The following is a 16200-nucleotide window of genomic DNA, read 5'->3' as shown; positions in this document are numbered from 1 at the left end:
TCACTCACTTGCACAATGAGATCTTAGCACTGCTGTCACTGTACGTCTGTGTTAAAGAAATAGCCTTAGCACTAAGGTTGTTTTATGTAAATGGGCTATAGGCATGGAATGGACCGATCATTCAGTATCCTAGCCCTCAAGGCTAATATAATTATTCAGGTGATTTTTGAATGATTATATTGAAGTGTTTGCAAGTAATGTTAGTGCCATATATTGAGCAGGTTGGAACACTGTTGTTAGTGTGTGTGAGGGTGTCAGAGCTGGATGTGTTTTGTTGGATATAACATCAACACCTATTACATATTCATGTACATTATAAGACAGCCGTTGGTTCTCATGAAGACAACAGAATGTTTGTCCTTGGACAGCGTCAGTGTGACATTGCATGGGTTTCTTTTCATAAAATGAGACAATTAGCCCTCGTTTGTACAAGAACATCAGTTTTAAGATTTGCAGATGATTGATGTATTATTGTGTGATTTAAAAACGCCGGTTTTGCACCCTGCCTTTTTGTTTGAGGCTGATGCTGAAGAAGATTGCTTCTAAAAGTGTACTGTATAATCAATAGATGACGTATTACCAGGGGGGATTACCAGTGACAGTTAAGCAGTTCCAGCCTTTGTTTCGTAGATGAAGAAGCCAGGTTAAAAGAGTCTTGTGTGTTCAGCATCTTTATTGACTGATTGGTTTGCCAGGTGGACTGCTGAAATAATTACTTGTTGAGGTTTCAAGTATATGGGAGAGAGAGCTTACCAAATAGTTGGCTTTATCAGTGAAATCATGTACACTTTGTTATATGGAATGATGGTACAGGTATCATATGCCTGATGTGGGGGCACGGGTTGCCCAGTCGTCTAAGGCACCGCAATTCGCTGTGCAGAGTTGCGTACCTTAGGCACGCCAGAAACCTATGATTGTGGGTTCGAATCCTAGTTTGCCCCGATTATGTTTCTAGGTTTGTCAGCACCATACCCGTGCTCATGGGTTTCACCGAAGTGGTAAATGTCTGAGACCTGCATCACTTCGGGCTTTCCTCCCACATTAAGTTGACCCGCCGTGATATAACTGGAATACTATTAAAAGCGGCGTTAAACCCAACTCACTCACTCACTCAACAGGTCAGTTTGCATTCTCAACTCCATGGGAAGTATGCAACCTAGGGTTGATAAGGGGTGTAAGTAGGTAACTGGAATACTGTTGAAAGCGGCGTTAAAACCAATTTCACTCACTCACATGCCTGATGTGACTAGGTGTTTGGGGTAGCCTAGTGTTTAGGCTTATCACTATTTAGTGTTATGTTCAGCAGGTTGCTTTGTACCAGGACAAGACCTCCCAAGGCTGTACAGTCCAAGGAGTGTTTATTCAAGGTTTTGTTGGTTTACCCCCTCTCAGTGTTATATCCGGTGTCTTTAAGATTCCTGAAAGAAACAGATGAAAGGTCACACTACAATTGTCACTGAATACATGCGTTTGTTTGTTGTTGAATGCTACAGTAAGCAATATTCAAGTAATAAGACAGCAACCTGGAAGTAATCAGGTTTGGACCAGACAATCAAGTGATTGATATAATGAGCAAGGTCCACACCATAAGGATACAATGACCGCCCAATGCTTTATGTCGCCTCTTCCAACAGGCATAGGTTGCTAGGGACCAAGTCTAACCCAACAGGTTGCTAGGGACCAAGTCTAACCCAACAGGTTGCATGGGACCAAGTCTAACCCAACAGGTTGCTAGGGACCAAGTCTAACCCCACAGGTTGCTAGGGACCAAGTCTAACCCAACAGGTTGCTAGGGACCAAGTCTAACCCAACAGGTTACATGGGACCAAGTCTAACCCAACAGGTTGCTAGGGACCAAGTCTAACCCAACAGGTTGCTAGGGACCAAGTCTAACCAAATAGGTTGCTAGGGACCAAGTCTAACCCAACAGGTTGCTAGGGACCAAGTCTAACCCAACAGGTTGCTAGGGACCAAGTCTAACCAAATAGGTTGCTAGGGACCAAGTCTAACCCAACAGGTTGCTAGGGACCAAGTCTAACCCAACAGGTTGCATGGGACCAAGTCTAACCCAGTAGGTTGCATGGGACCAAGTCTCACCCAACAGGTTGCTAGGGACCAAGTCTAACCAAAGAGGTTGCGAGGGACCAAGTCTAACCCAACAGGTTGCTAGGGACCAAGTCTAACCCAACAGGTTGCATGGGACCAAGTCTAACCCAGTAGGTTGCATGGGACCAAGTCTCACCCAACAGGTTGCTAGGGACCAAGTCTAACCCAACAGGTTGCATGGGACCAAGTCTAACCCAACAGGTTGCTAGGGACCAAGTCTAACCCCACAGGTTGCTAGGGACCAAGTCTAACCCAACAGGTTGCTAGGGACCAAGTCTAACCCAACAGGTTACATGGGACCAAGTCTAACCCAACAGGTTGCTAGAGACCAAGTCTAACCCAACAGGTTGCTAGGGACCAAGTCTAACCAAATAGGTTGCTAGGGACCAAGTCTAACCCAACAGGTTGCTAGGGACCAAGTCTAACCCAACAGGTTGCTAGGGACCAAGTCTAACCAAATAGGTTGCTAGGGACCAAGTCTAACCCAACAGGTTGCTAGGGACCAAGTCTAACCCAACAGGTTGCATGGGACCAAGTCTAACCCAGTAGGTTGCATGGGACCAAGTCTCACCCAACAGGTTGCTAGGGACCAAGTCTAACCAAAGAGGTTGCGAGGGACCAAGTCTAACCCAACAGGTTGCTAGGGAACAAGTCTAACCCAACAGGTTGCATGGGACCAAGTCTAACCCAGTAGGTTGCATGGGACCAAGTCTAACCCAACAGGTTGCATGGGACCAAGTCTAACCCAACAGGTTGCATGGGACCAAGTCTCACCAAACAGGTTGCATGGGACCAAGTCTAACCCAACAGGTTACATTGGACCAAGTCTAACCCAACAGGTTGCATGGGACCAAGTCTCACCAAACAGGTTGCATGGGACCAAGTCTAACCCAACAGGTTACATGGGACCAAGTCTAACCCAACAGGTTGCATGGGACCAAGTCTCACCAAACAGGTTACATGGGACCAAGTCTAAACCAACAGGTTGCTAGGGACCAAGTCTAACCCAACAGGTTGCTAGGAACCAAGTCTAACCCAGTAGGTTGCGAGGGACCAAGTCTAACCCAGTAGGTTGCTAGGAACCAAGTCTAACCCAGTAGGTTGCTAGGGACCAAGTCTAACCCAACAGGTTGCTAGGAACCAAGTCTAACCCAGTAGGTTGCTAGGAACCAAGTCTAACCCAGTAGGTTGCTAGGAACCAAGTCTAACCCAGTAGGTTGCTAGGGACCTAGTCTAACCCTGAATTCCCATGGGATTATTACTAATGAAAGCTTAAATATTACTTCGCATTAATTACCCCTAATTAAAGGTGTTAATTGATCAGTTCATAACCTTATGAATACCGTGAAATCATATCCTAGGTTGTCCAGTTTTCAGTTGTCTCCCAGAAATTATAGCTTTGTTTGTTTCTGTTGTGTTTTGAAGCCATTTACGGTGGGAAAATTCAATTTACAAAATCCGAGCGAGTGACAGGAAGTGTATACTAGTTTCAGACCATGTTCAGAATTTGAGTCAAGCAGGAGATAGAAATCAATATTGAAACCCTATCTATTTGTTTCCTAAATCCTAAACAGTTATATGGTCAACACTAATATGCACCCTAAGATTTGAGGTTTTCAATATTTAAATAAGTATCCAAGCTGAAATTAAACATTATTCTGGGCACCATTTGGATTTTTTGGGGGGGGGAGGTGCTGTTAGTTACAGACTATAGACATGGGTGGCATTGTACAAACAATATTATATTTTTAAAGATGATAACTTTATTTCTAGGACTAAATGTTAGTCTAGGTTGGGGACAATAAAATTATTTTATGACAGCGGTTTGTAAATAATCCAGCCTGGACCAGACAATCTGATGATTGACATCATGAGTATCGATCTACACGTTTGGGTTACGATGACATGCATCAACCAACCAAGTTGGTGAGTCTGACCAACCGATTGTGTTAGTGGCCTCTTATGACAAGCAATGTCATCTCTTACAACAAGCATGGTTGCTGAAGACCAATTCTACCCCTAATCCTCACAGGTTTCTTCTTTAGGTAACTATTATGACAGTGACTACCACAGAGCTATATGTCATCATGCAATCATGTACATGTTTATCATGTGATTGTGTCGTTATACACAGTCCATATTCCCATGTCTTCCCTCATTTGCACAGATTTCACCTCACACAAAAGTGTCCTCATCGGACTCCGTCTTTCCCGCGGCACTATGAAGATATTTGTAGGTCTGAGCTTTGATTTGTGTCTGATTTGTGTTTGATTGAAATGGTGTGGAGGAAGCTCTGTGATGAGCTATCATGCTCCGTGCTATCATTCTCAACTTGCTCTTAATTTGTGGAGATAAAGAGCCTGGAGTCCTGAACAAGCGTGAGCCAACTGCCCCTGGGAAACAGAAAGATCAGGGTATGCTGAACACTGATCACAGTGGATGGCTGTAAAATGGTCGTTGAGGGTGAAAAAAGTAGCTTCAGCAGCTGCCAGGGGATGATTGAGCTGCTTCATGTGTGAACTAGCCTTGTGGTTGGAGGGTTAATTTCCCTGGCTGTTGAGAGTTGTTAGCCGATGTTTAAAGTAGCCACGTGGGTTTCATCTGCATCCCTTCTCCCTCCACTGAGCAGTGAGGTGCCCCACGGCCTGCTTGCCAGGATGAGGATTACTGCATGGAAGCGTGAGAAATCGTAGGAAATATTCTGCTAATTTCTTTGAAAGTTCTCTTTGCTCTCTGAAGATTAACTTTTTTCATAACTTGGAGACTTTTTATACTTTCTTGGAATCTGTGATAGTTTTTCGTTCTAGGATGTAATAAACACTTAGATATATCATTTGCATAATAGGGATACATGTTTTAGATAAGATAATTTTTATTGCAGAAACGTTCCATTACGGGACAGATGCAATTTTAAAAGACAAGACATTATGATTCATATATACATATATTCATATATATTTTATGGAACGTAAGTTTTGTACTGACAGAGGTTAAAGTAGGTATGTAGAGAGAAATTAAAGTTCTTATAGTTTCAAAACCTGTGATGTTTTTGATTATAGGATGTAAACGCTTAGATATATCATTTGCATAATAGCGGTACATGTTTTATGGAACGTAAGGTTTGTACTTACAGAGGTTAAAGTAGGTATGTAGAGAGAAATTAAAGTTCTTATAGTTTCAAAACCTGTGATATTTTTTTATTATAGGGTGTAAACTTAGATATATCATTTGCATAATAGCAGTACATGTTTTATGGAAACTGATGAGTGAGTGAGTTAAAATTTAATGTCGTATCGGCATATAGCGATTTATGGAACATAAGGTTTTTTACTTAAAGAGGTTAAAGTGAGGTAAGGTATGTAGAGAGAAATTGAAGTTCTTAAAGTTTGTTTTCAATAAAGAAGAACAAGTTTTCATTTATCAAGATTTCAATAATAACACTGCTGGACATTGGTTTCTTCAGAAGCCAAAGGGTTATGGTTGTATCAACATTTGAGTGTTGGTTCTCAAAGATAAAAGTAAACATATTTTTTACACATGTCAAATTCGAAAGAAATGTAAAATATTTACGAATGTCATGCAATTATTTTATTCCTGTATGATAGAATGCAGGAAATGAACATTTAATGTTTACTTTACATGTGGGTCACAGGCATCCTTGTCATATCCTATGGAAAGTACTGGCTCTGCCTTGTATGTGATAGTGTTGAAATGTTTATCAATTCACTGGTCACTGTTTAGCTGCAGGCTCAAGAGGGAGGACTCTGATAATACTCAGTTAACTTGGACACACCTGGGAGTGGTTGATCTGGAGACTTTCTCACAGATCCCTCTCCGACATACAGGATGGTATTACCTAGATTCCTGAACTCTTTCCTTTCTGAGGAACTATAGTCATCATACAGGATGGTATTACCTAGATTCCTGAACTCTTTCCTTTCTGAGGAACTATAGTCATCATACAGGATGGTATTACCTAGATTCCTGAACTCTTTCCTTTCTGAGGAACTATAGTCATCATACAGGATGGTATTACCTAGATTCCTGAACTCTTTCCTTTCTGAGGAACTATAGTCATCATACAGGATGGTATTACCTAGATTCCTGAACTCTTTCCTTTCTGAGGAACTATAGTCATCATACAGGATGGTATTACCTAGATTCCTGAACTCTTTCCTTTCTGAGGAACTATAGTCATCATACAGGATGGTATTACCTAGATTCCTGAACTCTTTCCTTTCTGAGGAACTATAGTCATCATACAGGATGGTATTACCTAGATTCCTGAACTCTTTCCTTTCTGAGGAACTATAGTCATCATACAGGATGGTATTACCTAGATTCCTGAACTCTTTCCTTTCTGAGGAACTATAGTCATCATACAGGATGGTATTACCTAGATTCCTGAACTCTTTCCTTTCTGAGGAACTATAGTCATCATACAGGATGGTATTACCTAGATTCCTGAACTCTTTCCTTTCTTAGGAACTATAGTCATCATACAGGATGGTATTACCTAGATTCCTGAACTCTTTCCTTTCTGAGGAACTATAGTCATCATACAGGATGGTATTACCTAGATTCCTGAACTCTTTCCTTTCTGAGGAACTATAGTCATCATACAGGATGGTATTACCTAGATTCCTGAACTCTTTCCTTTCTGAGGAACTAGTCATCATACAGGATGGTATTACCTAGATTCCTGAACTCTTTCCTTTCTGAGGAACTATAGTCATCATACAGGATGGTATTACCTAGATTCCTGAACTCTTTCCTTTCTGAGGAACTATAGTCATCATACAGGATGGTATTACCTAGATTCCTGAACTCTTTCCTTTCTGAGGAACTATAGTCATCATACAGGATGGTATTACCTAGATTCCTGAACTCTTTCCTTTCTGAGGAACTATAGTCATCATACAGGATGGTATTACCTAGATTCCTGAACACTTTCCTTTCTGAGGAACTATAGTCATCATACAGGATGGTATTACCTAGATTCCTGAACTCTTTCCTTTCTGAGGAACTATAGTCATCATACAGGATGGTATTACCTAGATTCCTGAACTCTTTCCTTTCTGAGGAACTATAGTCATCATACAGGATGGTATTACCTAGATTCCTGAACTCTTTCCTTTCTGAGGAACTATAGTCATCATACAGGATGGTATTACCTAGATTCCTGAACTCTTTCCTTTCTGAGGAACTAGTCATCATACAGAATGGTATTACCTAGATTCCTGAACTCTTTCCTTTCTGAGGAACTAGTCATGTGTTACAGGAGGGTGTGGGCAGTGGTTGGGGTAGGGGTGGGCTGGGCTGTCGGGGTTAACTAATGTACTCAAATCTGTATATACCTCTACAAATCTTTGCAGGTCCTCCAAAAATGTTTGTTTTCTTCTTGAACCAACAAGTTTACATCCCTGGTGAGCTCCAAATATGCTTGTCTCATTAAAAAACTTTTGATTGGTTGGTTTGTTGTTAACGCCGCACTCAGCAATATTCCAGTTATATGACGGCGGTCTGTAAATAATCAAGTCTGGACCAGACAATCAAGTGATTGACATCATGAGCATTGATCCACGCAATGGGAATACAATGACATGAATCAACCAAGTCAGCGAGCCTGACCACCCGATCCCGTTAGTCACCTCTTACGACAAGCATAGTTGCCTTTTATGGCAAGAATGGGTTGCTGAAGAATTTTTGAAAAAACATCGAATCTAAAATAAAACAATAACGTTCCATAAAAACATATCTGATCAAAAACATATTTTCATCATAGCTCTCCCCAAAGTTTTCAAGACCACCCCCCCCAACATTGTCCCCTTAATTGATATCGGTCCCCTTGTGATAAAATAGTTTGAAAACTAAATCTACAGTAATACGTTCGTGCAAGAAAAAAGACATATTCTGGAATTGCAGGAACGTTGATAATGGAATTTCCAAGAAAAAAGGGTGACATTTACACTGAGCAAATGTCTCTGTTGATTTGATAGAGGAGAACAGCCACGTTTCGAGACATGAAATATTGCTTTTCTTAATGTTATTGTGCAGAATGCAATTTAAGCATCATAGAAATAGTGTGTTGTATGATTTATTAACCTGTACATGCTAACTTTCTACTATAAAATTCATATATCAATCATCATGGCCCCTGAGATCTTCATTTGATGGACAAGGTATTGTGGACTCCAAAATGAAAATAGGTCAATTCATGGCAGTCTGTTTGAACTTTCCTTGAAATGAGGTGGGAATGTTGTGAAGAGATTGTCATCCCACTGGTGCCGCTGGTCACTTGAAATGGTCATCAATGATGGCAGTGCCAGGTATCATGCAGAGCTCCAGATAAGCCTTTGGTGTTGTGGGTATTTTACCCATGCATTTTAAAATCATTGGGTATCAGTAATTCTATCTGGGTATTCAAATTTCTGTTACCAACAAGTTTTTACACATGTGGGTATTTAAGTTAAATATTTAAAAACACTATTCATCTAGTCCCTGCAAACTGGTGTCGTATGGGTTCGAGAGCTTTATAGGACTCAAAAATACCACGATACTTCCACAAGAAAGTGTGATGGCAAATGATCATGATGTAACTGTCATCGTGGAGTTTGGCAAGGTTGACGGAATGCCCGTTTATAATTTCTAAATAAGTTGCTGATTTGCTAATCGAATACGCAGGGCTACTTCACAATATTTTGATGATATGCACAAGTTTTATTTTTGTAGCGTATCTGTAATGTTTGTTGTGTATTTGATACGCTTGGATTTTATTTTACTGCGTATTTCTGCATTTCTGATGCGTATTTTACGCAGATACGCAGCTTATCTGGAGCTCTGATCATGGCCATCAGATGGCTTGTGTAGATACATGTGTATGTAGGTATGTGGTCTCCTGGCAAATGGTTCTTCACTCACTCACTCACTCACTCACTCTTCCTAATCAACATGGGGCGGTCGGGTAGCCTAGTGGTTAAAGCGTTCGCTCGTCACGCCGAAGACCCGGGTTCGATTCCCGACATGGGTACAATGTGTGAAGCCCATTTCTGGTGTCCCCCGCCGTGATATTGCTGGAATATTGCTAAAAGCGGCGTAAAACCATACTCACTCACTCACTCACTCACCTAATCAACATAATAATTTCTACATGCACTGACAGCTTTATGCTCATCATACTTGAATGTCTCAGATGTACATTGTGGCCAGGCAAGCTGTTAAAGCATTGTTTTGTCATGCTGAAGAGCTGGGCTTGACTCCCCACATGGATATAATGTGGGAACCAATTCCAGGAGTACCGGTACTCCTACAGGAATATTGTGTAAAGCCAGACATGTCACTCACTCATCCACAGGCTCCAATGTGCATCATCAAGGTCCTGCTACAGCAGAAGCAGACACTCAAGATAGAATCAGCTGGGCAAATAGTCACCACTGATGGCTAAGATGTAATGTTTTTGACAGACTGTAGCCATTACAGCATTACAAAGTGATGCGAACATTTGATCAACCACTTGTAGACGACATCACGGTAGTGGAGGTGCAGTGTTTTCCACTCTGTGTCTCAAGTATGTCAGCCCCCGGCATTATATAGGGATAACAGACCCCTTGACCTCCCCAGCAGATTCTTTATCCAGTTTGATATAACTTCATTGGTGTCAAGTACGAGTTTCAAAATTCCTGGGTTATTTTCCCCTTTACAACTACCTTCAATTCCTCAAGCCTCTTCAATAGAGACAATAGTGCAGTGTTTTTGCCAATTTTGTGTTTAAATTGGCCAAATAGTATTAACATTTAACATTTAACAGTTTGCCAAATTAGTGTGGTTGATGTGGTCATGGAAAGCAACACTTACTCTCAGGAGTCCCGCTAATGTTTTTGGTCTCACCAACTGATTAATCGTCTCCAATAATTTGTTTTCGTCCCTGGTGTCAAGCCTTATAAAGAAGAGTGACGTTGTGTAAGGAAGAGTGTCAGTATTTCAGGCGGTTGTTTGTTTTTGCTTCGGATGTTAGAGTTTTGGAGACATGAAACGATTAAATAACAAACAGATGAGTTAATCTTCCCCTTCTTTTCCGAGGCCGACTGTGTTTGGCGTTTCAGGTTGTGTGTGGGAGAAGTGCATGACTTGAAGACTAACAGCTTCCTGGTTATGTACAATCGATGCGTGCATCCCACGTTATGTTACAATGGCACTGAATTGACTGAAAAAATACTGAATTATCCAATATCCCGTTGACGATAGATGTTGTCACAGAAAGCTTTCTTCACCGCCAGCAAAATAACCATAATTTTGCAATCATTTGATAGATCCCACATACAGGTTTTATGTTTATAGTGAATTCTAGGACAGTGACAATTTTTAAGAATATTAATTGGCAATACTGGTATATCTTTCTTTTCTGAATAAGATCCCAGACATTTAAAATGATGCATTTGCAATGGCAGAGTGACAAATATAAATGGATTTAATATCATAGATTACTTTGAATGACTTTATTGCCACCTGCTGAAGCATCATCACTTAGATAAAATTTACTTCAGCTTGAGATATGATTGAACAGAAAGAGGTGATTTTGTGCTGTAATGGATTACACAAATTTCTTCTTGACACTAATCAGCAAATGGCTTCTTAAGTGGATAAGATAAATCTTCTGATTCTCGAAAGTCTTAGGCCAGTTTATTGGTCACATATATACATGGGTTCTCGTTTCTGGAGGTTCTTTGCAGAAATAGTTGAGACTTCTTAACCAAAGATGACAAGAGGCAAGTGTGTGCATCTCTCCTGTGTTTAACTGAGTGGATTAGTAGACTGGTGAGTCAGGGAGGAATTCTCACTGGACAAAATGGGAGGTGTTTTGGTATTAGGATGTTGTCAACTGACTTGCCGTACTTCAGACCCCTCACTGAACATTGATTTTTTTTTAATGAGGGAGAAAATTACATCTCGAGTGCGTGGCGAGGACAAGTTTTTCTGCTTCAAGCTGAAGTGTGATAGGCCGTCCCTGCCACAAGCGATTGAATATCCCGAATGATTTACCCTCTATCAAAATGTTACGTTTTCACTGGGGGAAAATGAGCAACGTGGTGTTGTAGAGTTTATTTATGAGTTTGGGTCAATCTGCTCAATTCAGCTGCTCCCTTAACTGTATAATCGGCTTAGCATGCTTGGAAATCAAAGAATTTCTTGGATCAATTTGATCAAGGAAAATCTGAGAGTGTGGTCATTTGAGAGTCGGAAAAAGTTGATAACCTCATTTGTAAAGCAGATACAATGTAGGGAATCTAATCCCTGGGCAATTAAGAGTTTTTTCTCCTGCCACTTTGATGGAAGATTGAGTCAGCCAAGACATTTAAGTTTTTAGATCGAGGAACATTTCTTCTTAAACTGGTACAATCATGTTCTTTGATTTGATCTGTACGGATAACATTTGTGACATATGCAGCTCTTGCAGTGACAGAGTTTTGGCGAGTGCTCCTCATGGATGATTCCAAATGTCAGTCATAAACTCTCACATCTGATGAAAACCACATGGTCGGCTTCCTGGATATAAATCCATATTTGACTGGAGCTCCCATCTCCGTGTGACATCCATGTGGAGCAGCCGGCTCTGATTGTTTCTGATGTCAGAGATGGGAAGCCTAAGATAGCAGTTTACACAGTAAGAGGACACCATTGACAGGAAGAGAACCCAGTGTAGGACTAGCAAGGTGATTACATGCTGCTAGGATTACAGTGTCTCAGTCTGCTCACTGCTGGTATATACGGCTGTTGGAGGTAGTGTACGGGAGGTGTATACGGAGATGTAACGCTGGAGGTGATTGCTGATAATGATGTCAGATCAGTGCGGAGGGTTATGTCAGGAGTTACAGCTACAGAATCGGTTGGCTTTGTTTGACTCGGCGGCTGATAAGGTCAATTGTGATGTGATTAGCCTGGAGCATGTATGAGGACAACTTACCTGCTACTCCTAGCCTTCAGAGCATATAGTGCCACAGGCCGAGGTTATTTCTGGGTGCTGAGAAAGTCGAAACAAGTTTTGTATTTTCATTTTTATCTGGATATTGTGATTGGATATCAATCTGGAAATATGACTTAAAACATGAGCATATACAAGATTTTTCAATTGTGGATGACAAACTTTCATGTCCCGGAATACACCTGATTCTGGAAGAAGAAGTTAGCTTTGATGTTTTAAGCATTCTTGATTGACAAAAGGACTTTTTACGGTTTTTCATCATTTACAGAATGTACAATTATTTTTGAGTGATTTTGAGTTCAGGTGTTTATTTCTACTTACATGAAGATACCATATTGACTTTAAGTGTTTTGTCATGTGAACAGACATCAATGTGCCTGAGAACGTTTGTGCATGACTGGCTAGACCCAGCAGGCCCCGTGGACATGCAGCTCACGGAATGATGGTGCTGATTAGAGAGTGACAACATCAACAACTATGTTGTAGCACTCGCTGTCAATCAGAGTGTTTGATACCTGTGTATTTAATTATGGGAAGGACTCGCCCTGTGTTGTGGAGATGTGGTTGTGTGAGGACTGTGTCCTGATGGTGAATATGCAGCTGCTGTTGATGGCTGACGTTGTCACTGTAACAGAAAACCTGGGAGGGAGACACGATCAAGGAAATGTTCCCTCTCTGATTCATGATGGACTAAAATAAGGTTATCTGAGGCTGTTGTTATTAATAACGGCAACAGTCAATAGGAAAATATGTTCATGGATACCATGACTAACATTATTAAACAGCCGTGGCAATTTTGAAATGTTCATTGTGACATTTACCTAATGGACATGAATAAAAGTGTATATTTTCACAAGTGATGTCAGCAATGAAATTTTTCTCCAGACTTCTGGACAAGGTACAGACGGAGCCTGTTCTACGAGAAGATGGCCGCCGCTTTGTTGTATCAGTCACTAATCTCCTGGAAAAGCTTCTCGACTACAGGTAAGACAACTTTTTCAATTTATGGGGGGGGGTAGCCTCGTGCTCAAAGCAGACTGGGTACAATGTGCTCTCACTCACTCACTCACTCACTCACTCACTCACTCACACCACCCAGACCCGTGAAGATTCCGGGGTAGAATAGGTCTTCAGCAACCCATGCTTGCCGTAAACAGTGACAATGCTTGTCATAAGAGACGACTAACGGGATCGGGTGGTCAGGCTCGCTGACTTTGTTGATGCATGTCATCGATCCCATTTTCCTGGATCGATGCTCATGATATTAATCACTGGATTGACTGGTCCAGACTTGATTATTTACAGACCGCCGTCATATAGCTGGAAAATTGCTGAGTGCGGCGTTAAACAACAAACCAACCAATCTGACCACCCCATCCTGATGAATTGGCTTCAGTCAAGGATGGGTACTGGAGACCTCGTCTGTGCTACAATCTCCAGTTACAGGGACCTTAGAACTGTTACTCTCACAGGTATTGAGAAATGGTTATAAAAACTCATGTAGCAACACGGTTTATCACAGATCATTCCACAATTTGCTGTTCCTATTCACATAAGTGAATTATAAGAAATAGTTCTATTCTGGAAACACTTTTAACCTCTGTAAGCCTCTGCTGCTGAGCCCACACAGTAACACCCACAGTGTCATTAATGTCTCTGTCTGCACAGTTGATAAAGCAGATTGGTGTAAGCCCGTGGGATAATACCGGGGAATACGACAAGATTATGGTCCTGTCGGGAACTGAATGGTCATGATTGACGTAGTTGTTTATTCCTGTAGACGTGGTCTTGTATCATGTCTAGCAGCAACAACACTGACATTGACTGGAATCAACTTGCTTGTCAAATTGATATGTAAAAAAAGCACAGGAATACATAGCTTTTAAAAAAGTATATATTAATAAAATATTGACCCATGTCTCCTTTGGCCTCGTAGGATAAATGGGTAAATATATTTTTTATATATATTTTTAATATATGTTTTATATACATATTTTTTTAAAGCTACGTATTCCTGTTGCCAAAGTTAAGATACGTGATCCTGTTTCAGTCAGAATGTGAAGTTTTTAGTGTGTTTGAAATGTATTATGAGTTCCTTGGGGGTAACTCCTTAAACTGAGAATGTTCCAAGGAGTGTAAAGTCTTCATGCAAGGCTACATAACCTGTGAAGATTCCGGGGTAGAATAGGTCTTCAGCAACCCATGCTTGCTGTAAAAGGTGACTATGCTTGTTGTAAAAGGCGACTAACGGGATTGGGTGGTCAGGCTCGCTGACTTGGTTGATGCATGTCATCGGTCCCAATTGCGTGGATCGATGCTCATGATGTCAATCACTGGATTGTCTGGACCAGACTTGATTATTTACAGACCGCCATCATATAGCTGGAATATTGCTGAGTGCGGCGTCAAACAACAAACCAATCAATCATGCAAGGCTACAAAAATTAGGTTTGATGGTCGCTAATGGGATTGGGTGGTCAGACTCGCTGACTTGGTTGATACATGTCATTATATCCCAATTGCTCGAGTCTCATGATGTCAATTACTGGATTGTCTGGTCCAGATTCTATTATTTACAGACCGCCATCATATAGATGGAATATTGCCTAGTGAGGCTTTAAAGAACATACAAACAAACAAAACAAAATGAACACATTGGCTCTGTGAGGGCACGGTACGCCAATAGGCCTGCAGTTTGCTGTGCAGCATTGTGTCCCTAAGGTGTGCCAGAGTCGTCAGCATCTGTGACATGCATCAATTGGGGCAACCCTCCAACATCTTTTTGACATGCCGGGATATTCCTGAAAGTCGTTGACACACAGTGATATAACTGAACATAGCTTACACACAGTGACACATCACTGCGATACTGTTTGGTGTTGAACCCAACTCCTTCGTCGTATAGTAAGACAGAAGCACCATTCTCTTGCTCACTCCAAAAATATCATGCTGGTTATTTACTAGTTACATATGTGGATTAGTTTCAGAGTTGAAAACATTGAAATTGTTTACCAGTATTAGTGGTTTTGTTAACTTCAGTTTAAATTGGGGGCATTTGCAGTCTTGACATCTAAGGGATGCAAATTGTCATGATTGATGGGTCAAATCACGGATTAGTAGATACTTGGTTTGTCACTGCCATACCTGAGCTGACAGGTTTCACCACACAGTGACATACCTCACCCGACAGGTTTCACCACACAGTGTCATACCTGAGCTGACAGGTTTCACCACATAATGACATACCTGAGCTGACAGGTTTCACCACATAGTGACATACCTCACCCAATAGGTTTCACCACACAGTGACATACCTCACCCGACAGGTTTCACCACATAGTGACATACCTGAGCTGACAGGTCTCACCACAGAGTGACATACCTCACCCAACAGGTTTCACCACATAGTGACATACCTGAGCTGACAAGTTTCACCACACAGTGACATACCTGAGCTGACAGGTTTCACCACATAATGACATACCTGAGCTGACAGGTTTCACCACACAGTGACATACCTCACCCAACAGGTTTCACCACACAGTGACATACCTTAGCTGACAGGTTTCACCACTTAGCGCCATACCTCACCCGACAGGTTTCACCACATAGTGCCATACCTGAGCTGACAGATTTCACCACTTAGCGCCATACCTCACCCGACAGGTTTCACCACATAATGACATACCTGAGCTGACAGGTTTCACCACACAGTGACATACCTCACCCAACAGGTTTCACCACACAGTGACATACCTTAGCTGACAGATTTCACCACTTAGCGCCATACCTCACCCGACAGATTTCACCACATAATGACATACCTGAGCTGACAGGTTTCACCACACAGTGACATACCTGAGCTGACAGGTTTCACCACATAGTGTCATACCTGAGCTGACAGGTTTCACCACATAGTGACATACTTGAGCTGACAGGTTTCACCACATAATGACATACCTGAGCTGACAAGGTTTCACCACATAATGACATACCTGAGCTGACAAGGTTTCACCACATAGTGACATACCTGAGCTGACAGGTTTCACCACATAGTGTGATACCTGAGCTGACAGGTATGCATCACTTAGGGTTGTCCTCCCACAATTAGCAGA

At 41.5% G+C, this 16200-nt stretch overlaps 1 protein-coding gene across 5 annotated transcripts in view; it reads left to right on the top strand.

The window, feature by feature from the left end:
• LOC124136721 (dedicator of cytokinesis protein 3-like) overlaps positions 1 to 16200 on the top strand; it is a 150638-nt gene that overhangs the window by 90512 nt on the left and 43926 nt on the right. For all 5 annotated transcript variants that reach the window (XM_048396860.1, XM_048396862.1, XM_048396859.1 and 2 more), the window contains one exon: positions 12971 to 13069. In XM_048396860.1, coding sequence (XP_048252817.1) covers positions 12971 to 13069 — 99 coding nt within the window. The remainder of the gene's footprint in view (positions 1 to 12970; positions 13070 to 16200) is intronic.

This window comes from Haliotis rufescens, unplaced genomic scaffold (genome assembly GCF_023055435.1).
Source record: "Haliotis rufescens isolate VD_foot unplaced genomic scaffold, xgHalRufe1.0.p SCAF_16, whole genome shotgun sequence".
NCBI lineage: Eukaryota > Metazoa > Mollusca > Gastropoda > Lepetellida > Haliotidae > Haliotis > Haliotis rufescens.
This window is presented reverse-complemented; position numbering and strand designations above follow the sequence as displayed.